This window comes from Urocitellus parryii, chromosome 9 (genome assembly GCF_045843805.1).
Source record: "Urocitellus parryii isolate mUroPar1 chromosome 9, mUroPar1.hap1, whole genome shotgun sequence".
Taxonomy (NCBI): Eukaryota; Metazoa; Chordata; class Mammalia; order Rodentia; family Sciuridae; genus Urocitellus; species Urocitellus parryii.
The window spans coordinates 27408707-27432417 of record NC_135539.1 but is presented as its reverse complement, the minus strand read 5'-3'; the positions used below and the strand labels follow the sequence as shown (position 1 = coordinate 27432417).

Here is a 23711-nt window from a genome sequence, read left to right as displayed (position 1 = left end):
CTCCATGGTCTATAGCTAGTTATTTCTGGAGAGTGAGGCTGGACAATAATGTTCAGATTCCTTTACTCCATGTCATATACATTTTTTTAAAATATTTATTTTTTAGTTATAGGTGGACACAATATCTTTATTTTATTTTTATGTGGTGCTGAGGATTGAACCCAGTGCCTAATGCACTCGAGGCAAGCGTTCTCCCTCTGAGCCACAATCCCAGCCCTCACATACATTTTTATAACAAGGGTGTGTTACTTCCTTTTTTCTTCTTTTGTTTTTCTTTTTTTTTGGGGGGGGGGGCAGTGACAGAACTTGAACCTGGGGCCTTGCACATGCTAGAGGTAAGCACTGTACCACTAAGCTACACTCCCAGCCCACGCATCACTTTTGTAAATAGAAAGGATTTTTACTTTGAATAAAAATTTCAAAACCTCCTAATCTTTTTCAATAATTTCTCCATCCACCCTCCTATATTTTAATAGCAATCAAATCATGTAAAACATTTCCAAAGTACATTCTACAGAACTTCCCTCAGATGTAACAGGTTCCAAGGTCAAATAAGTTTGAAACCCATTATATAAAACCTAGTGAAAAGTATCTCTACTGCAGGTCTTCTAAATATCTTTAATATGCTAATGTGTATGCCTTTCTGAGAAAGTCTGTAGTGGCTTTTTAAACTCTTTTTAGGAAGAAGCAGAGAGTTAATCTCATCCTTTTTATTCCTGCCATGCATTCCTGCGCCAAGCATCCCTGCATGACTACTATTCCAGTTACAAAGATTCCCCTCCTTCCCTAACTCTTTCTACATGCTGCTTCTAGACAATCTTTTCAAAGCCTAACTACTATCATAGGCCTCCCTTATTCAATACTGGTATCTTCCACTGTTTGCTGAATTAAATACAAATAAACATTTTCTATCTTAAACATTTTGGTACAAAGTATCCAACCTTTCACCAGTGCAGGGACCCAGCAACTCAGGAGGTTGAGGCAACAGGATCACAAGTTCAAGGCTAGCATTGGCAACTTAATGATAACAAGCTCAAAAACAAACAAACAAACAAAAAAAAAAAGATGGGATATGCCTCAGTAGGGGAATGCCCCCTGGGTTCAATCCCCAGTACCTCAAAAGTAAGTAAATAAATACAAGTGTCAAATGCTATCTTCATAGAGCTGGGGAATGAGGCTTAGTAGCAGAGAATTTACCTACTATGTGCAAAGCCCTGGGTTCAATTTCCAGTACCACCAAAACAAACAAACAAACAAACCCAAGTTACCTTCTTCATGAAGTCTTGTGAAGTTTTCCTAATATCTCCAGGTTAATATCTTTAGTCTAAATTCTATCTGACCTTTACTTCTTTGTATGTAGGGAAATAATTTATTTTTCATTTTGAAGCTGAATCTTCATATTTGTTCCTAACAGTTTTTTTTTTTTTTTTTTTTTTTGGTACCAGGGATTGAACTTGGGGGCATTTGACCACTGAGCCCCATCCCCAGACCTATTTTGTATTTTATTTAGAAACAGAGTCTCACTGAGTTGCTTAGTGCCTTGCTTTTGCTGAGGCTGGCTTTGAACTCCAATCCTCCTGTCCCAGCCTTCCGAGCCAATGGGATTACAGGTGTGCACCACCGTTCTGGCTCAGAATAGCTTTTTACTAAACAGATTCACTGGGTTTTTTAGGTACATAATCACATTTCCTACAACCATAACATCCTCCTTTATTACTTTTTTATCTTTTTGTAGGCTAATGGTGGTATCTTTTATTTACAAAGAATATTTACACACAATTTTCCCAAAAAGTCATCTGGAGAAGGTAGTGTTGTATTTGCAAAAAAGTGAGTAATATCTGCTTATTTAATGCAGAGGATTGTGCTATGCACTGTAACCAATTCAAGAATAAGTCAAATATGAGTTCTAGCCTTAAGAAGTTCACAGGCTAGCTGGGCACAGTGGCACACACATATAAACCTAATGACCCAGAATGCTGAGGCAGGAGGATCACAAGTTCCGAAGCCAGCCTCTGCAATTTAGCAGGAACCTGTTTCAAAATTTTAAAACAAGGGCTGGGGTTGTGGCTCAGTGATAGAGTGCTTGCCTGGCATAAGGGAGACACTGGGTTCAATCCACAGCACTACATAAAAACAAATAAATAAAATAAATAAAGGTATTGCATCCATCTATAACCAAAAAATAAATAAATAAGGGATAAGGATGTAGCTCAATCTCCAGTTTCAAAAAAAGGAGAAAAAAAAACAGTTTGGGCTGGAGTTGTGGCTCAGAGGTAGCACGCGCGCCTAGCATGTGTGAGACACTTGGTTCAATCCTCAGCACCACATAAAAACAAAATAAAGATATTGTACCTACCTATAATTAAAACATAAATATTAAAAAAAAAAAAAACATGTTTACAGGCTAAGGCTGATACTGCAAATCAATAGCAGAGTACTTGCCTAGCATGCCCTGGTTCAATCACCAGCACCAGGGGGAAAAAATTACAGTCTTTTATAGAGGTCAGTGGGCCAAATCCAGCATCCTGCTAGTTTTTTTGGTTTGTTTGTTTGAGTACCAAGGATTGAATCCCAGGGGTGCTTAAAGACAGAAACACATTCCCATCCCTTTTTATATTTTCAGACAGGGTCTCGATGAATTGCTTAGGGCCTTGCTAAATTGGTGAGGCTGGCCAATCCTCCTGCCTCACTGCCCTAGGCACTGGGATTATAGGAGTGAGCCACCAGGCCCTGGCAGTGCTAGTTTTTGTAAGTAGTTTTGTTATAACACAGCTACACATTTCTTTATATAATATCTATAGCTGTTTAACAATGTCAAGAGTTTAGTTGAGACAAGTGACCATATGGTCCACAAAGCTTAAAATATTTACAAACTGGCCCTTTATAAGATGTTGGCCAACCCCTGGTCTAGCACATTAAATAAAGTGTGTGTCACAAACACACACACACACAAAATACAAATAACACTAATCCCAGAGAGAATGTGCCAATAAGCAAAGAAGAGGCACCAGGTTAGCCGTCTTGACCAATGAGTCAGCAGGACCATCACAAAGAGCCCACTAGTATTCAATTAGTAAATCCTATGCTCTCCTGCTTGTCTGCTACAAGTCAACAAGAAATCCAGAAAAAGCACCTATTCCCAATTCCCAAAAGGACTATTTTATCATCCCTAGTTTCTACTTATCTCTTTGTATGAACCTATAGCCCAAATTCTGCATGTTTTCTTTGAGAGATCATTCAAACAACTAGGCATTTTGAACAGATGATTTTTTTAAGACACCTAATTCACCCTTTCTATTAAACTGTCCTCAAACTGTTATCTGTTTTTGACATCTGCTGTAAATATCATCTGAAATTTCAAATGACCACAAAACAAAGAAAACTTTATGCCTTTTTGCTGTCTCCATTTACACTTTTAGGTCACATGAGTGCCCCCTGCTTAAAGCCATATTTCCAGAGTATTTACATGGTAAAAGTATAGAGCAAAAACACTCAAAGGCCTGGTAAAACCTAAATAAATATGTATTGTCCCCACTTTGCTACTAGCAAAATACCACGAAGATAAAGGCCCCTGACACTAATACAGTACACTATCATATATATTCCAATTAATGCCTCATATATTTGAAAACAAATACTGCATTAAGAGTTATTATTCCATCCTTTCCTAACAAGGTGAAGATGGGGCCAGAAGGCAGGGCTTCTATTACTTACAGTTCAGCAACTTCCTGTTCTTCTTCCCAGGCCTCCTTGTGCGTTAGCTGACTGCTTCCGGTGCTCTTACATGTCCAAATGCGTTCACTGTACCTTTCCAAGCGGGCTTCATACTCTCTGTTGGCAGCAGCTCAGGAAAACAATATTCAAGTAACAGAGACATCCAATCCATACTCATAAAATAATTATTTATAGAAAAAAAATCTACAGTACTATTTCTATAATTTATAGCAGGAAAAAAGACAGAAATGAAACCAGGGTTTTCAAGTGGCAAGTCCAAAGCAAGATCAGAACTAAAGTACAATTAGAATGATTTATCACATTTTACAAATAAAATATTAGTATTTTAGTATAAATGTCATTTCCTCAATTCAACAAAATTTCATTTCACTTTACAAGGCTCACACAGTACTAAAAATTCCCAAGAAAAAATATCATATGAAAAAGGAATAGCTGGGAGTGGTGACACACCTATAATCCCAGCAATTCAGGAGGTTGAGGCAGGAAGATCGCCAAATTCAAGGCCACACTCAGCAACTTAGTGAGGCTCTGTCTCAAAATAAAAATGACATAAGCAGTTTTTACACACTTAACCCGACCATTCCCAATGTGTGTACGTGTAAGTTACACCCTTGAATTTTGAAAATGTTTTGCTCTGTCAGGCACAGTGGCGCACGCCTATAATCCCAGAGGCTCTGGAGGCTGAAGAAGGAGGACCTCAGGTTCAAAGCCAAATTATTTAGGTTTTACCAAGTCTTTGAGTGTTTTTGCTCTATACTTTTACCTTATAAGTACTCTGAAAATATGGCTTTAAGCAGGGGGCACTGATGTGACCTAAAAGTGTTAATGGAGGATCTCAAGTTCAAAGCTAAGCAATTCAGTGAGACCCGGTCTGTAAATAAAATACAAAATATGGCTGGGTGTGTGGCTCAATGGTCAAGTGTCCCTGAGTCCAATCCTTGCTAACCCCCAAAATAATTAATTAAAACATAAAAAAGGACTGGGGATGTGACTCAGTGGTAAAAATGCCCCAGGGTTCAAACCCCAATTCAAAAGGGGGGATAAAAAGGAAAACCAAAATAAAACAAGGCATAGGGACTAAGAGTTTAAGAGGTCAGTGCCAGGGTACAGTGAAAAACACCTGTTCCAGCAACTCAAAAGGTTAAGGCAGGAGGCAGAAGGATCACAAGCTCAAGGCCAGCCTGGAAGATTTAGAAGATCCTGTCTCAAAATAAAAAATTGACTAAAAGGAGTAGGGATGCTCAGTGGCAAAGGGCCCCAGCCCTCAATCCCCGTTTAAAGAAAGAAAAAAAAAAAAAAAAAGAAAGAAAGAAAGAAAGAAAAGAATAAGAGCTCAGATGAGTAGCAAGTTTAAGAATCATTCCACCAGAGGGCATGCCTGTAATCCCAACAACTCAGGAGGCTAAGGCAGGAAGATCACAAGTTTGAGTCCAGCCTGGGCAACTTAGCAAGACCCTGTCTCGAAATAACAAAAATAAATAAAAAGGTCTGGGGATATAGCACAGTGGTAAAGTGCCCCTAGGTTCAATTGCCAGTATCAAAAAATAAAATAAATAAAAAATAATTAGTCTATAGTAAAACAAGATGACCACATTCTCACAGGCAGTTTATAACACTCTTATGCATATACTAATGCATATTAACATAGCATTCCAGGGCTAGGGCTGTGGTTCAGTGGTAAGGCACTTGCCTAGCACGTGTGAGGCACTAGGTTCAAACCTCAGCACCACATAAATAAATAAAATAAAGGTATTGTGTCTACCTACATCTAAAACATTAAAAAAAAAAAATGCATTCCAGCCTGCCTTGGGAACACTTGCTGCTTCCTAGGATTAAAAAATAAATTCCAGGGCTTGGGATATAGCTCACTGGTACAGCACTTGCCTCACATGCATGAGGCCTTGTGTTCAATTACCAGCACTATGAAAATTAAAATCCTAAAAATAACTTTTGACATAATATCCATTTTCATGTTGTCTCCAATAATAGTACATTTACCAGATTATTTAGTAATTGTTCAGTCTCTTCATGAGAGAGACAGGGGGAGATATTGGCATAAGTGCCAAATATACTGTAACTTTCCTTACCATCCTGACAGAATTCACCATCACCCAGCCACATTCAAATTCAAATGGCAAGTAATGAATTTACTTTATGCACAGCAACAGATGCCATACAAGAAATCAACTAACACTACAACTAGAGAGTTAACTGCCGAGTCAGCTGCCAATCCCTATACTTTCCAAATGACACATTTTTATGGTGGCTAAAATAAAAGTACTTAAACAGCTCCTTCTATTAATATCAATATTGTCTTCCAACTCACAAGTATTCATTTTTAATGTATAAAGACTTTTTTTAGTTTTCCAAGGTTGTGATCAGTAAAAACGGCAAATGATAGGGACAAACTCACAGGTAATCTGAACCAGCAACCACTTCACTTACTAAAGATCTTTCTCTGAATCTGCCAAAATCTAAGTAATAAATCCAATTTTCTCACTAAGGATGGTGCTAATATGGGAGTGATTAAACATATTACAGTACCAGTAAAAAATAAGAATCCAACTTTTATAAAATGCTAAGGAAACCCAATCACTGAGAATTCATAAAAGTAGGATGGGCATGGTGACACATCCCTAAAAATCCCAGTTACATGGGAGGCCAAGGCAGGAAAATCCTAAATCAAGGTCAGCCTGAACAACTTAGGGAGACCCTGCCTCAAAAAAGGGGGCAGGGCCTGGGGAGTAGCTCAGTGATAGAGTGTGCCTGAATTAAACATCCAGTACCACAAAAATAGAGTAACAAGCTGGGCATGGTGGTGCAAGCCTATAACCCCAGCAGCCTAGGAGGTTGAGTCAGAAGGATGGCAAGTTCAAAGCCAGTCTCAGGAACTTAACAAGATTGTCTCAAAGTTTAAAAAAATAAAAAGCACTGGGGCGGGTAAGCAAGCCTAAGGAATGGTGAGATGCTAAGCAACTCAGTGAGACTCTGTGGTCTAAATAAAGAACAATATAGGGCTGGGACACAGAACCACCTAATAGGGAAGCAGTGTCAGCATCCCAACTCAGATGCAGGCAAGGGGTTAACAAGATAATTCAGTTCTGTTCAGGAGATAAAGGCCATCTGAATTAAACAACAGAGAGAAGTCTGCGAAGCTTGTGCCTTCTATGACCCCCAAAGCTTGTGCCCCCCAGACTGAGTCAAGCCTGTGGCACTAGTGACCACTGGTGGAAGGCTTAGGACATTGGACCAAGTAGACACAAGTGAGATCACATGGGGTGTGCCTTAAAGGGGAAATTGGAACCCCTGCCCCTTCCTCTCCCTCTCTGTCCTTCCTGACTAGCACAACGCTGCCACTACATGTTCCTCACCAGGATGTTTTTTCTTGCCACAGGCCCCAAAGCAGTGGAGCCAGTTGATCACAGACTGAAGCCTCTGAGCCTCTGAGCCAAGTCTTTCCTCCTTTTATGTCCCACCTCTCAATGTTCTGACACAGAATCAGAAAACTAACATCAAGAGGCATAGATAGACACTGGAAGAAAAGAAGAAAGGACAACATCATCACTTGTACATGAGAGTGTTATCTAATTAGAAAATTTCTTAAAACTAAAAAAAAAAAAAACCTCTTAAAATCAATATAATAAATGTCATCTAGGCGGCTAGTTACAAAATTAATGTTCAAACTTTTCTGATAATGAAGAGTCTTTCCAAGCAATAAACAATGTTAGAAAACAGTGAGCATCTCATTTGAAATATGTATATAAAACTACAAATATTGGTGTTTTTTCTAAGTTCACAAAGATTTATACCCTGGCCATGTAAAAGAAAACGTAGTAGAAGATAGGTAAATGTGGGCTGGGCTGTAGCTCATTGGTAGAGTGCCCACCTCGAATGTGTGAGGCACTGGGTTCAATATTCAGCACCAGATAAAAATAAAGACAATGTGTCCAACTACAACTAAAAAAAAAAAAAAAAAAGATAGGTAAATGTGACACACATTTAACAGAGAAAGATACACAAATGGCCCCAAAAGGAAAAGGTATTTACTTTCTTCTATAATTAAATAAAGGCCAACAAAAGCAAGAAAAATAAAAGAGGGGTGGGGGCTGGGGATGTGACTCCATGGTCAAGTGCCCGAGTTCAATACCCAGTATCCAAAAAAAGGGGACTGGAAGTATTGCTCAGCGGTTAGTGTCCCTGGGTTCAATCCCCAGTAGAAAATAGAGTAATAAAAAATAAAATTAAATAAAAAACTAAAGGGGGCTGGGGTTGTAGCTCAGCGGTAGAACTCTTGCCTTACACGTGTGAGGCCCTGGGTTCAATCCTCAGCACCATGTTAAAAAAATACTATAGAGCTGGGATTATGGCTCAGCACGTGCCTCACACGGGCGGGGCCCGGGTTTGATCCTCAGCACATAAAAATAAAGGCATTGTATTGTGTCCATCTACACCTAAAAAACAAATAAATATTTTAAAATAATAATGTATATATTTTTAAAAATTTTTTTTTAAAAAATAAAGGACTGGGGGTGTAGTTTAGTGGTGAAATGCCCAATACTAAATAGATAAAATTAATTTCTTATTATTAGTTATTTTAAAAAGCAGGAATAACATGCCCAGTTCATTCTCCTTAAAAGTAGACTCACGTAAACACAGTATACAAGACTGGTATCACTAAGATGCCTCAGTGATTTCTCCAGTCCAACATTTTCTAAACTAGACTCATTGTTACTACTTTCCCTTCTTCCCAAACTGGCTCCTTACCAGACAGTCCCAATCTCACAGATGCTAGTGTCCAACTCAGGCATCAGGAAATCATCCTCATCTCTTCAGTCCCTAACTTCAACCACTAACAGATTTCTCAAGTCAGTCCTTTCTCTCCAATAACCAAACCATTATCTAATCCACCCTGCTTTCTCACCTAGTCATAACATTTTCAAACATTTTAAGTAGCCTCTTTTGTAGTAATCTTCTCTGGTCCTTTGTACTTCTCACCCTAAACCCTTATCTTACTCAATCTTTGTTTTTTACTTATTTTAATTTTTTAGGGAGAGAATTTTTTGATATTTATTTATTTATTTTTTAGTTTTCGGTGGACACAACATCTTTATATGTATGTGATGCTGAGGATCGAACCCAGGTCGCACACTGGTCAGGCGAGTGCACTACCACTTGAGCCACATCCCCAGCCCCAATCTTTGTTTTTTAAACTCATGTCTCCTGTTTACTTAAAGGTGTTTGGTCCGGCTGGGATTGTGGCACTGGGTTCAATCCTCAGCACCACATACAGATAAATAAACAAAACAGAAATATTGCATCCATCTGTAACTAAAAAATATTTTTTAAAAAAAGGTGTTTGTCCTCAGGCCCCCTGAGATGCAAATATGTTCCTTCCCTGAGGGAGGCAATTCTCTTGCCTCCAATTTATTAAAAATCATGATAAGATTTTGTTAAGTTTTATTTTCTGTAATTTATAAAGTAATTTTAAAAGAAAAATAGAGAATATTTTACAGATATGTTTAAATACTAAATATTTATTGATTATGGTTTTTTCCAACAATGAAAGTACCATCTATCCTCATATATACCTTTCCAACAGCCCCTTCCATAAAAAAACTATGCTATCTATATAGCATTCTCCTGCTGGGTCACTTCATCCATTCCTGTAACTTCAATTATATTCTATATGCTAATAACTTCTCATACTAACTCAGTCACCTCCCTCTGAATTCTAGACCCATATAACCAATATCAATGTGGCTACTTCCTTGGATATGCGTAAGTGACTCAATAAGACGTCCAAACTGAATATTCCACTATCTCATTCCACTCACAAACAAAACAAAATTAAAAACTTGTTCTTGGGGTGGGGATGTGGCTCAAGTGGTAATGCGCTTGCCTGGCATGAGTGGGGCGCTGGGTTTGATCCTCAGCACCACATAAAAAGTAAAATAAAGATGTTATGTAAAAAAAAAAAAACTTGTTCTTCTAGAATTCTTTATTTTGGGGAATGGCACTAAAATCCAAATGAAAACACCATCCTTGACAAATCCCCAATCAATCGCAATTCTGCCAAATCTGCTTCATTTATCTCAAATCCATCTCTTGAACTTCACCTCAAGGGCTGGTAACTTCTCTCAGACCACCATCATCTATTGCCCAGATTATTTCACTAGTCTAGTCACTTGCAGCTAGTCTCCAAGCTGAAGATCCCTTCTTGACACTGCAGCCACAGTGATCTCCCTACTTCTTTTTTATTCAAAATTTTCACTAAAATGAAGGCCAAGTTCAAATTCCTTACCCCATGTCAGAAAAGCCTACAAGACACAGCCCTATTCACATGACTCACTACTAAGTAATTTCTTCACTCTAGGTATATGAAAGTTCTTTCAAATTCTTAAAATCATGAGCCTTTAGGAGCTGGGGATGTGGCTCAGCAATCAGCACTTAGGGTGAGACCCTGGGTTCAACACCCAGTATCATCAAACAAAACAAGACAAAAACAATTTAAACTTGAAAAGCTGAGGCAGGGAGATCATTTGGGTTCAAAAGTTTGAGGCCAGCCTGGGCAATACAGTGAGACCCCATCTCAAAAAAAGTGAAGATAATCTCAGTGGCTAGGGAGGCTGAAGCAGGTGGACTGAAAGTTCAAAGCAAACCTCACCAACTTAGTAATACCTTAAGCAACTCAGTGAGACCCTGTCTCTAAATAAAAAAAAAAAAAAAAAAAAAAAAAATAGAGCTAGGGATGTGCTTCAGTGGTTAAGTGCCCCTGGATTCGATCCCTGGTACCAAAAAAAAAAAAAAAAAAAAAAGCCAAGAACCCTCAAATTCATACTACACATTCATAAACTCATCATACCTTCTCTGCCACAAATATATAATTCTCTATTCTTCAACCAACCAAATTCTAATTGTCTTTTAGATTTCAAAAAAAAACTTTCTACAGGAAACATCACCTGAACCTTCAAATATAATACATTATATTACTGATTCCAACTACTCACCCCCTTCCTATACAGGATTTTACATCTCCAATCACTGCCTGTGGCTTGCAATGTCTCTTGAAGAGGAATGTACATCCCCATCCCCACCTACTTGGGACTTGCTTTGACCAATAGATGTGAACAGATGTGAGATATGCCACCTACAGGAAGAGGCTTAAAAAGCCATTATGTTTTCCTCCAGATCTTTCTCTTTACTGCTAGAAAGGCATATCACACACAGGGACTGCTTCAATCTAGGTCTTAGAATACAAAAAAGGTGTTTTGCCAGTGACCAATACCTATAATCCCAGCTACTCAGGAGACTAGGGCAGGAGGATGTAAAATGAAGGCCAGCCGGGCAACTCAGCAAGACCTTATCTCAAAATAAAAAACAAAAGAGGTAGGAATATAGCTCAGTGGTAGCACATCCCTGGGTTCAATCCCCAGTAGAGCCAAAAAAAAAAAAAGACAAGAAAAAAAGCCCATTAGAAGGATACTGAGTCAGCTGCCTCTAAATCCTATTTCAGATTTTAGGTTACCAAAATAAGTCACTCATTCTCAAATAACCACTCAGAGCAAATGCCAATTGAGGTTTTTATGTTCCAGCAACTCCTGCACATATAATTGCAGACAAAATGTCAAAGCAATTCTCCAAAGGTTGTGTAAGCTATAAATGATAAGATATTTTCAAATCATAGATCATCTCATTATGCATCTACTTTTTTATGACTTCAAGAGCCAGCTACCTCCTCACCACAATATACAGCTGCTTTGTTCTCTTTAGCCTGGTAAAGATTGTTTCTTTCAATAAAGTACGTGAAGCCATGGTGCTTGCCTGTAATCCCAGCAACTCGGAGACTGAGGAGGGAGGACTGCAAGTTCCAGGCCGGGTCTCAAGAATTTAGCAAGACACTAAGTAACTTAGCCCTGTCTCAAAAAAACAGAAAGGGTTGGGGCTTGTAGTTCAGTGGTAAAGCCTCTTTGGTAAATAAATAAATAAATAAAATGCTCTAGTCATTCTTGTCTAGAGGCAAATTAACTGTATGAATAATGCCACAAAGGTCATAAATTAATTTTCTAAACTTTAGTAATTATGACAGTTGAATCAACAGAACAAAAATACTAATTTACAGCAAGCTGTTTGAAGCTTCAGTTCCTGCTTAAAATCTAGCTTCATTACAGTCAGTGTATCATCAGTCTACTGTCAAATAATCACATCAAGAACTGCTCTGAAAAATTTCACATTCTTCAACTAAGATGTAGTGTCTTGCCTGTGGTACTACCCTGGGAAGTAAAAGCATAAATTCAAATCCATAATATAATCAACATAATCAATATAACACCCAGTCATTACATATATAAATTATTTACAACTTTTTTAAGTTTAGTGAAGATGTACACTGTACCTTCAAGAACATACTAATTCACAGCTTTAAGTCAGTAAAATACCATATAAATTTTCTTGAGTACATATGCAATTAAAAAGGTGAGTATTAAAGGTCGAGCACAGTGGTGCATGCCTATAATCCCAGCAGCTCAGGAGGGGGAGGCAAGAGGATCCAGAGTTCAAAGCCAGCCTCAGCAATTTAGCGGGGCGCTAAGCAACTCAGTGAGACCTGGTCTCTAATAAAATACAAAAATAGGGCTAGGGGATGGTCGAATGCCCCTGAGTTGAATCCCTGATGCCCCCCCCAAAAAAGTGAGTATTAAGAGAAAATTAAAATATTGAATACTATTAAAAATATAACCATAAATATAAATTAAGAATAACAACAGTTCAAATGCAATTGTTACTCAACCATGTATTTGTTCTCCTCTATGAAACCACTAATAGCCTAATAAAGAAATATGCCAACCTGCCAACCATACAGTACAATTGTTCAAAACCCATCCTCAAAGTGTTTCCACTTGTAGACATTCCCAAGAGAGCAATATATCCCCTAAATCTAATGCTCTTAAAGAACTCCTTTGTTAAAAGAGTTCTAAATGCTTGTATGGGAAATAAAAAATGAAGAATGCTTACAAAATACATAATATTTCACATTACAGTTTCTAATTATCATCAAAAAGTCTTTTTACACTTACATATACACATACTCACAGATACATACATGTATATATTTCAATGATTTCATTGAGTGACATGAAAAGCCTTTGTTGCCAGTCCTAATTTAGCTATCATGGCCATTTTCACCTAACTCACTACCTCTTCGACTTGGAATTTAACTCTTCCCTAAGCATGTCTCTCTGTCTCTCTCTCCCTCTTCTCTCTCTTTTTCTTTTTCTGATGGCACTGGGGATTGAAAAAAGGACTAGGGATGTAGCTCAATGGTAGGGAAAACAGCTGAGGCTTCGAGTTCAATTCCCAGCACCGCAAGAGGAGAAAAATAAAAAGGAGTGGCATTTCTCCTTCTCTCAAAATAATTAGAAGGGACTAGGCAGGAAGAGCACTGGATTATAATCCTGACATCATTTACAGAGCGTGTGACCTTTAACAAGTCATCCTCAACTCTTTGGGCCCACTTGGCAAACCAGGCAAGGCTCCTCCATCTCCAAAATTAATTTCTGCTCCATGATATTATACGTATATTTCATCAAAAGAATTCTTATTGCCCAGACTCACTTTCCAAGTCTCTTTGTATGTAAACACCCAACATTCACAAACTGCACTCACAAACAAGAATGAGATTATTCTACCAAGTACTACATTAACACAAAGATCAAGGAGAAATTAAAGGGCTCACCTGGACACTTGCTCCAATGCTGCCACACACAAAACAAGAAATCTAGTCTTTCCAAAGAGTAGGCCTGGTGGCGCAGGTCTGTAACCCCAAAGGCTCAAGAGGCTGACAGGAGGATTGCAAATTCAAAGCCACTCTCAGAAATTTAACAAGGCCCTAATCCATGCAGCAAGACCCTGTCTCAAAATTAAAAACATAAAAGGGCTGGAGAGTTGGCTTAGTGGTTAAACACATCTGTGGGTTCAATCTCTGGTACCAAAAAAAAAAAAAAAAAAAAAAAAAACCGAGGGCTGATAAAACTACGGATACGTGAAAGCTTGATTCAGAAATCCTCTTTTAAGATGTAAACTTTAAAATGATAGATCTAGCATCCATATTAAGAAAAAAAAAGTAAAATAAAAGCCATCCACCAGGGCTGGGGATGCTGGCTCAGTGGTGTGGCGCTCGGCAGCGCGCGAGGCCCTGGGTTCCATCCCCAGCATCGCACAGCCTTTAAAGTAAAATGAAAAGTCTGAAAGCCCAGGCTAGCGGCAGAGCTCTCCGAACAAACGAGCAAAGAGCCTCGGCTTCCCATCTACAACAGCAGCCTCGTGTTCCCAACACAACGCAAACCCTTTAAGTACTTCTCCACATTTTTATCTTATTAAAAAAGCAAACACCAATTTCAAATCTTGAGAATTCCCAACCTCCGTCTTCCGAGGGAAGGGGAGGGCCGGGGCTGCGGGACCGGCTTTCCTCCCGCCTCCCCTGCAGGTCTGGAAATGCAGCCGGGTCCTGCGCCCGCGGTGCTGTCAGCTCAGCCAGCCCGAGGTCCGCTAGAGTCCCGGCGCCCCGGCAGGGCTGGGGACTCGGTCCCGGCCGGCGCCAGCCGGATCACGAGGCTGCGCGGGTGCAAGATTCCTAAAACTTGAGCTGACGACTTCATTTAAATTAAAAAAAAAAAAAAAAGCGCCAAGCCAGTCCCGCTTTCCGGCGCTCGGGGCCTACGGCCAGGCGGAGCGGGCAGGAGGTGCGCTCGCTGTCGCCGGGCCCGGGGACAAAGTGAGCGGCCCCGCCGCGGCAGCCAGCGGCCCGCTCGCGGGCCCCGGAGCAGCGGGCCGAGCCGGAGCGCGGGCCCGCAGCGGCCAGGCGCGCTGACAGCTGCCCCCCGCGCGGTGCCGAGCCCCCCGACCGCCCCGCGCCCGCCCGGCCCGCGGCGCCGGCTGGAAAAGGATACTCTCGGGTGCGGAAGGCCTCCTGCGTGTGCGCGATGGTGAAGAGCGGCTCCTCCCCGGGAAGCGGCTTCGCCAGCGGGAAGGGCTTGCGGCCCAGCAGCGGCGCCATCGCGGCGGCGGCGGCGGTCCTCCCGGCCCGCGGCGCAGCACTAGGCCCCGCGGCCCCGCGCGAGCGCTGGCTCCCGGCGGTGGGGGAGGGGAGGGGTGAGAGGGCGGCGCGAACTCCCGCTCCCTCACTGCCGGCGCGGTCGCGCGACCGCCATGGGGCGCCACGCAAGGGCGCAGAGCTCCTACGCGCAGCGCTGCGCGTCTCGGCAGCCCACCCCGGCCAACCTTCGCCACGGATCCACACTGCCGGCAGTCACGACTCCTCCTCAGCGGCACCGGAGGAAATTATTGAAAAATGGCGGGAGATTCCCCTCCTCCCCCCGCCGGGCCAGCGCACACACTAACTTGCTCCCCTGTGGCGCCGATAGCGAATGCTCCAATAGGCGGACAGCTGGTCAGCGCTCACTGCCTATTGGCTCGGAGCAGCTGCCGCTCTGCGTCTGGGTCCCGCCCCGCTGCCCCTGCTGCGTAGTTGGGTTGCAGCGCACTAGAGGGCAGTCTGAAGAGGTGAAAGGTCACGTTATGTAAGCGCTGGTGACAGGCTCACGGGCCACCAGCGGCGGAGTTAAATGTGGGGGACTGCGGGAACCGAAAGGCTGCGAACTAAAGGAAGTCAGGCCAGTGAAGCTCCTACACACATACAGACATTGCGCCATCTGTCACCGACGGCGACATCGACATCCGGGCACCACTGTCCGTGTGGTGCGCCGGAGGGGGGAGGGGGGAGCTCGCGGCCAGGGGCTTTGTCTTTCCACTTGTGCTCCGCCCCCTTCTTAAAGGCGCCGCTCTGGGCCACGCCCGGGAATGCTTGGGTGGGGTTGGGCTTCGAGGAGGTGTTGGCGGGAATCGCTCCAGAGACCTTTCCCAAGTAGACGTGGTGCCCAAGCACGGCTTGAGCCCCAGCCTTGCTCACCCCAAAGTTAACTTGTGGACGAGAGTGTGGTTGAGATACCGAAGCTTGTTCCTAGGCGAGGCTTGTTGGAAAGGGTAACATAGGAGGGTCTTCGGAATGAGAAGTTAAAGGACATCTCAGAATACGTGCATTCATCCATCAGATGTGTTCACCATCACCCGAGGATGTTCCTGGCGCCGTGCTGGATGCTCGGGGGGGGGGGGGGGAGAACAAGAGGAGAGACTGCCCTAAAAATATAACAGACGCAAAAAATCAAGAGTTCTGTGTTAAGTGCGCAGCGAGAAAGCGGCCGACTGCCGGAGGGCGCGGAGCCTGAGCGGCTGCAGCCGGCACCCACAGAGTCCAGAATCTGGACAGAACAACCAGAAACGCGCTGATTAAATCCTCTCCTTATTAAATGGCCTTTCTTAGTTCAAAGATTTTTCAGTGGCCCCAGGGTACACTTCTCAGCCTGTTGTTCAACAGGGCTAAGTTGCTAGGTCCCTGAATGTGGCCTGCCATTGCCATATCCTTGTCTCCTTTTCTTCTCACTTCAAGAGAATCTGGGGGCTAGGGATGTGGCTCAGTACTAGAGCCCTCGACTAGCATGTGTGATGCACTGGGTTCCATTCTCAGCACGGCATATAAGTAAATTTAATTAAAGGACAGTAACAGCGAAAACCTGGGGGTGGGGGTAGGCGGTAGCTCAGTTGGTAGAGCACTTGCCTGACATGCTTGATTTGATCCCCAGAATTGCAAGAAAGAAAAGTAAAATCTTCCCAGCAAATTCTTGGTCAGAGGCCATCTGATCACTGATGAAGACTCCTCTGATCAAGGGAGCCCATTTTCCTTCAGGAGCCATGTCTTTTTTCTTTTTTCAGTGATCAATGGACCTTTATTTATATGTGGTGCTGAGAATCAAACCCAGGTGATCCCAAGTGCTCTAACACTGAGTTATAACCCCAGCCGCTTAGCCATTTCTTTGAAGATGAGTGGGAGAAGTCTTCTCAGAGGATATGGCATGGAATTGTGAAAAGAGAAAAAAGTTCTCTAGACAGAGAAATGAGGGCCAAACATTCTAGGCCAAGAGAACAGCAGGCTGAAGACCATGAAAACTTCTGTACATCAGACTGGGTCAGGTGGTCGAGGCATGGCGCAGGCCTATGATCCCCACAACTGGGAAAGTTGAGGCAGAAGGATCATAAGTTCAACATCAGCCTCAGTAACTTGAAGCCTTAAGAGACCCTGTCTTAAAAAAAGGGCTGGGGATGTGGTTCAGTGGTTAAGCACCCCTGGGTTCAATCCTGTTAGAAATACTGCAAGCAACCAAACATGCTCAGAAGTGGATGGGTAAGGGGTTTGCTCCTGCTAGAAGGGTGTCTGCAGAAACCTGGCTAGTGAGCCAGCAGGGGTAGGCAGGCCAACCACTTTTATTATTGCCCTTTGCCCTGTTTGGAGGAGCTTGAGTACAATAAACCTGATTAGCTAATTTTAAAATTGGGGGGATCAAAGTGAAGGGCTATAATTAAAATGGCTACAATTGGGTCCAATTACGGCTGTATTCTGAAAATGGAGCACTGGACTGTCATTTCTCACAAATCCCCATTACCAAGGAAAGAAAAGTATCCAATAAGAGTGGCAGAGGAAGCAGTCATCCTGGCCACTGTGTTGGTTGAACTGGAGTGACCACTTAGAATGGAATTGCAGTTGGGTGGCAGTGATACTAAGGGCTTAAGTGGAACAAGATTAGTGGAGCTCCATAACAGGACAGACCTCAGCAGGAACAGATACCCAACAGCAGACTTCAAGCAGACAGAGTAAAGACTCCACAAACATTAAGAAACAAATGATGGACATTTTTTTATATTTCAAAAACACATCTAGGCTAGAGGTGTGACTCAGTAGTAGAGTACTTGTCTCACAGCAAGAACAAAAAAATCTATGACACACAAGAACTGGGCATCCAGGCATCAAAATCATTTTAGCACTTGGAACTGCTATGGACCGCAGTCCACTCCAGTGCTGGAGAGGCAGGGTTCTACATACGCGGAAGTCAGGGATGAGCTCCAGGCGCTGGACAGCCATCTAGAACACATCTGGAAGCTCTGAGGAAAATGGTAGTAGAGGGTGAGACTTGCTGAGCAGAACCCATTTGAGTCTCTGCCCTATTAGTTCATTCAAATAATGGGGGAGAAAACCCATGGAAGTTTGGTGGGTTTTATTTCTACTGATTGCCCCTGGTTGAACTGTGGCTGCAGACCTCAGAGGTGGAGGCTGAGACTCAGACTTATTTCTACTGATTACTTCCATCTCTCTCTTGAGTTCTGCTGCCACAGGTCAACCAGGGAATATCAAATGCACCTGCTTAAATTCTTGAACTATTTCCCCTTCCTACCATCCTGATAGGGTCCCTCCTACATTCTTTTGTCATTACTGTAACAACTGCTCTATTTTTTTATGATACTGGGGATTGAAGCCAGTGGTGCTCTACAATCGATTACATCCCTATCCCTTTTTAAATCATTATTTTGCAATAATAGGGTCTCGTAAGTTGCCCAAACTGACCTTGAATTTTGGATCCTCCTGCTCAGTCTCTCAGGTGGCTGGGATTACAGGTGTGAGCCACCATGCCAACTCTGATGTCATATGTTCTGCTTTCATATGTTCTAAGTTGCATTAAAATGATGTCTTAGTCGGTAAAATATACATAGTTCTAAAAAGAAATATAAACATAGTTCAAAAACATATCAAATAGTTTTACATGATGCAGCCCAGAAGCAACCTCCCCTGCCTGCTGTCTGCTCCACCAGACTTCCATTTTTAACTCATTAAGCTGTTTCCTCTGGTATTTACCTCCTTTTTGTTTTGTTTTGTTTTGTTTTGTACTGAGGATTGAACCCAGGGGCACTTTACTACTGAGCTACATCCCCAGCCCTTCTTATTTTTTAAGATAGGGTCTCACTAAATTGCTGAGGCTGGCCTCGAACTTGTGATCCTTCTACCTTAGCCTCCCAAATGGCTGGAATTACAAGTGTGGGCCACCATGCCCAACCTTACCTCTACATTTCTAAATAACAAATATTTTGCTATTTTATGCACTTGTTTCGCAGCACTGGGGAGTGGGCCCAGAGCCAAGCACGTAGCCTATGACTGGGCTATATACATGCCCAGCCCAGTTTCCAGTTTCAAATATTGTTGAATTTTTTCCATGGAAGATGAAGACTTTGTCCTCTGTTAAACAAAAATTGTGGGAGGCTGTTGTTTTACACTGAATTTCTTCACCAGACTACAACGGATCAGACCAAGCCAGAATGGAGTCACCTCATTCCAAATTTTAAAACAGATAAGTCCCAATTTGACCAGTTTTTCCTAGAAACATCATATTTCAATCCACCTGAGTCAAAGTAAAAAGGGAGTCCCTTGTGCTTTAACCCTCACAAAGAAGTAACCTAATGTTAATCAATCAGCTTTTTTTTTCCCCCTATAATCGTTTTCTTGTACCTATTTTATAAAATCAGTATTCTGCTTTTGCCCAATGGAGACTCTTTCTTTTTTCTGTTGGTACTAGGCATCGGATCCAGGGTGCTTTGCCACTGAACTATATCCCCGTCCCTTTTTATTTTTTAAGACAGGGTCTTGCTAAATAGCTGAGGCTGTCCTCAGACTTTTGATCCTCCTGTCTCAGCCTCCCAAGTCACTGAGCCACCCATGGCTGGCTGCTCTTGCCCAATGTGAGCTTTCATTCTATTTTGTAGGATGGAGGCCTTCCTGCTTCATGAATAAATTTGTTATTTTGGTCTTTGCCATCTGTTATATTCTCCCCAACACCACACATGTATACAGACATATCCCCAAAATTATATTATGATCAGTTAAACTAATGGGCAGTATATAAACTTGTGATTATGTGCGATTCACAGATGATTCATATCATGGACTGATTACATTTTCTTATTTTGTGTTTCCTGTATTGCGTCCATCTTTCTCACTTTATTTCACCTTTTTCACTTGCATACTATCACTGCTCTATCCTCAGACTGACAGGACTATATGACTCCTCTCAACAAGTACAGACACAACTGGGCGCGGTGGCACACACCTGTAATCTCACTGGCTCCAGAGGCTGAGGCAGGAGGAGTGCAAGTCAAAGCCAGCCTCAGCAAAAGTGAGGTGCTAAGCAACTCAGTGAGACCCTGTCTCTAAAAAAAATACAAAATAGGGCTAGGGATGGGGCTCAGTGGTTGAGTGCCCCTGAGTTCAATCTCTGGTACTAAAAAAAAAAAAAAAAAAAAAAAAGACAAACACACCATGTGAATATCCTTCCAGTTGTTCTCCAGTTCTCGTCTCCTCCCTCTCCACAGTATCCCACCACTCCCAATGGTTGGCTCCCTAAGGCCAATGGAGTGAAACCCAATCCTGGCCTGATCTGCACAGAGCTCCAAAATCTGTCCTTAGTCTACTTCCTTTTTTTAATTTATTTTTTATTTTTTCTTCATTAGCAAAGTCTAGGTTTATTTAGGTTGCTAAATATTCCCTGCTGAAAGGATGCAGAGCTCCCTGGGAAAATGAATGTCCAAAGTGAGTGTTTTAACATCCTGTACCCAAAAGTAAGGAATTGCTCGAATCATGAGGAAATGTTCAAAGGGCACAGGAGACGGCACTGGGGAACTTACTGAGACCCTGTCTTGAAATAAAAAGGACTGTGGGTTGAGCCCTCTGGGCACAACCCACAGTGCCAGACGCAAATACTGGAGACTGATTTATAAAGGACAGCATGTATTTCCTCACAGCTGTGGAGGCTAGGGAAGCCGAAATGGAGGTGGGCAGCTTTGATTTTCAATGGCTCAGGGCTGCTCTCTGCTTCCACGGTGGCCACTGGGTGCTGCACTGACCAGAAAGGAGGGCTGTGTCCTTGGTAGCACAGGCAGAATGGTGTGAGGCCTCCTTATGACAGTCTTTGCCTCACTAACCAGGAAGGGACCTTTGTGGACTCATCACCTCTGAAAAGCTCTGTCCCACTGAACATGTGCCTATGCCCTTTCCAGCCTTCAGTTGCTGTCCATCTTCACTGCTCCCCACATTCAGTGCACTGTGAGGCAGGCTCAGGTCATTGAAATGTGCATTAAGGACAGGGCCTACCACTGCCCAGAGGGAACTGACACGTTGTTCATGAAGAACTAGTGGCTCAGCCCTTGACTTTGTCTTCTTTCTTTTCATCTTCCCAATTCTTTTTTTTTTTAAATATTTATTTATTTTCTTTAGTTTTTGGTGGACACAACATCTTTGTTTGTATGTGGTGCTGAGGATCGAACCCGGGCCGCACGCATGCCAGGCAAGCGTGCTACCGCTGGAGCCACATCCCCAGCCCATCTTCCCAATTCTTATCAACTTCAAGATGGTGGTGGAGGCCACTAGCCTGAATTTCAATGATAAAAGTGGAAGTCAGTGAAAGAGAAGGGTTTCCATGGTATCTTTTCCATCGTCCTATATGTTCCTTTGTAGGCTCTCTCAACTTTGGAATCTAGAATGCTGTGTCTCTTGAGGTCCCACACAGAGGGACTGGTCCCACACAGAGGGACTGGCCCCTGATGGATGGAATTCCTGACTTCCTGCTTTCCCAGCTCTAGCATCAGGATATGCAGTCTCCATGAATGTCAGCTGCTAACTCCCCTTGCTATTTTTCACTCCTGCTTATCCTTGTCTGACATTTTATTTCCATAACTGTTTTTCATTTATAGAAACTGTATGGGTTCCTTGGCCAGGCACACACATGTAATCCCAGGAGGCTGAAGCAGGAGGATCACAAGTTCAAAGCCCGCCTGAGCAACTGTGAGGCGCTAAGCAACTCAGTGAGACCCTGTCTCTAAATAAAAAATACAAAATAAGGCTGGAGATGTAGCTCAGTGGTCAAGTGCCCTTGAGTTCAATCCTCAGTACCCATTCCCCATACAAAAAAGAAATTGTGTAGGTTCCTTCTCAAATCTGCCTGGTCATTTTTTTTTTTTTAAATATTTTATTTTTTAGTTCTCGGCGGACACAACATCTTTGTTGGTATGTGGTGCAGAGGATCGAACCTGGGCCGCACGCACTCCAGGCGAGTGCGCTACCAGTTGAGCCACATCCCCAGCCCTGCCTGGTCATTTTTTAGTCTCTTATTCTCAATACTTTCCTTTGTTTAAACACATGATGGCCATCTTGGGCTGAAGACAGAGCTCAGTGGCAGAGTGCTTGTCAAACATGCGTACAGCCCTGGGTTCATCCCTAATACACACACACACACACACACACACACACACACCACCTTATTTCAGGTACCACATACAAGAGTTTCAGGATCTGACACTCCTTTGACAACCTAATAGTGTTAACATTTTTAGAAGAGCTCTCACTCTCTCTTTCTCTCCCCCTCCCTCCCCTTGCTTTTTGCTTTGTAGGTTCTCTTTTCTCCTCCTCATCATCACTTATGGTGGGGGACTATGTGGTGAGGACTGACAATGCATTTATACAACCTTGTCCCTCTCCTTTTTCTTTGTAGTGGGGATTGAGCCCAGGGGTGCCTGACCACTGAGTCACATCCCCAGCCCTCTTCATGTTTTGAGACAGGGTGTCTCCTGCCTCAGCCTCCTGTGTTGCTGGGATCACAGCCACATCCCCAGGACTCTAGGCTCTCCTTCCTTCTCCAAATGATGGTGGCACAACATGATATGTGATGGGGTTGAAAACTGAACATTTTTCTCCTGAACGGCTTTCAAACCTGCAATAGGACACATCCATCCATCCATCTGTCCCACAGTGGAGGGCTCTAAATAATCTTTAAGAAAAAGACAGGAGGACTTAGTCTCTGTCTTGATTCCCATAGGATCAAACCTCTCTTTCTTCTACTATGCCTCTTTTCTTCTGGGAAATGAAAACCCAAAGTTTAAATAAATAAATAATAATAAAAAAAACTTTTAAAGATAATAGGCAGTAGAACTCAGATTTCATCATGATACCTGGAGCCCCTATGAGAAATGAGAGGAACTGCTTCAGACAATACTCAAATTCTTGGAACATGGAGAATGTAGAATTCTTTCCAACCATGACTCTCTGGTTTTCCTTTGGAATCAGAACAAGAAAGAACTCATGGTCCAAGGGCAGATTTGTGGTTGCCCAGGGCTGGAGGGAGGGAAAAATGGAGTGCTTATTATTGGTCCCTGGGGTAACGACAAACTTCTGGGCTGGACAGTGATGGTGGCCGCACAGCATCAAGGATATAGTTAGCACCGCTGGATTGCACGCGCTGGGAGAGCTGAAAGTGGGCTGGAGACAATGGAGCCCAGCGTTGAGCACAGCTCGCTCATGCGGGACACAGAGTACATGTCACTGGGTGTGGTGGCACATGCCTATGATCCCAGCTACCTGGGAGGCTGAGGCAGGATAGCAAGTTAAAGGCCAGCCCTGGTAATTCAGCAAGACCCTGTCTCAAAATAAAAGAGCTGGCAATGTGGCTCAGAGGCAAAATGCTCCAGATGAAATCCCAGTTTACTTCTCTTTGTGTCCCTCCCTCTTGCGCATGTGTGTGCCTCTTTGTGTATTTTACCAGAATTCTTTTTGGTACCAGGGATGATTGAACCCAGGGATGCTTAACCACTGAGCCACATCCCCAGTCCTTTTTTTGGAGACAGGGTCTCACTAAGTAACTTAGGGCCTTGCTGAGTTGTCGAGGCTGGCTTTGAACCTATGATCTTCCTCCTTAGCCTCCCAAATCACTGGGATTACGGGTGTGCACCACTGTGCATAGCTATCTTACAATTAAAAATGTAAAATAACAAATTCACAAATCCCTCCTACGTACATGTGGCTGTGGAAAACACACCCACTAGTTGTATTCCCTGTGCACAGGGAAAATGGTACAATTCCCACTCCATGCCAACTCTGACGATTCTCTCAGAAAGTGCACCCTGGAAGCAAGACACCAACAGGGCTAGCCCAGCACCTGGCTGCCATGCTACCAGCCCTACCCCCACAACCTACAAGAACGAGCACAGATTCAAAC

The 23711-nt window shown here is 42.8% G+C and overlaps 2 protein-coding genes across 6 annotated transcripts in view; both read right to left on the bottom strand.

Annotated features, from left to right (window-relative positions):
* Positions 1-16058, bottom strand: part of Baz1b (bromodomain adjacent to zinc finger domain 1B) — a 79684-nt gene extending 63626 nt beyond the window's left edge. For all 5 annotated transcript variants that reach the window (XM_026396823.2, XM_026396822.2, XM_026396825.2 and 2 more), the window contains exons 1-2: positions 14679-16058; positions 3715-3831 (exon numbers count right to left, since the gene is read on the bottom strand). In XM_026396823.2, the coding sequence (XP_026252608.2) occupies positions 3715-3831; positions 14679-14785 (224 nt within the window). In that variant the 5' untranslated portion in view covers positions 14786-16058. The remainder of the gene's footprint in view (positions 1-3714; positions 3832-14678) is intronic.
* Positions 16059-17548: 1490 nt separating this feature from the next.
* Bcl7b (BAF chromatin remodeling complex subunit BCL7B) overlaps positions 17549-23711 on the bottom strand; it is a 29696-nt gene continuing 23533 nt past the window's right edge. The window contains exons 6-7 of the transcript XR_003301555.2: positions 18242-18389; positions 17549-17781 (exon numbers count right to left, since the gene is read on the bottom strand). The gene's annotated coding sequence lies outside the window, so the exon portion shown is untranslated. The remainder of the gene's footprint in view (positions 17782-18241; positions 18390-23711) is intronic.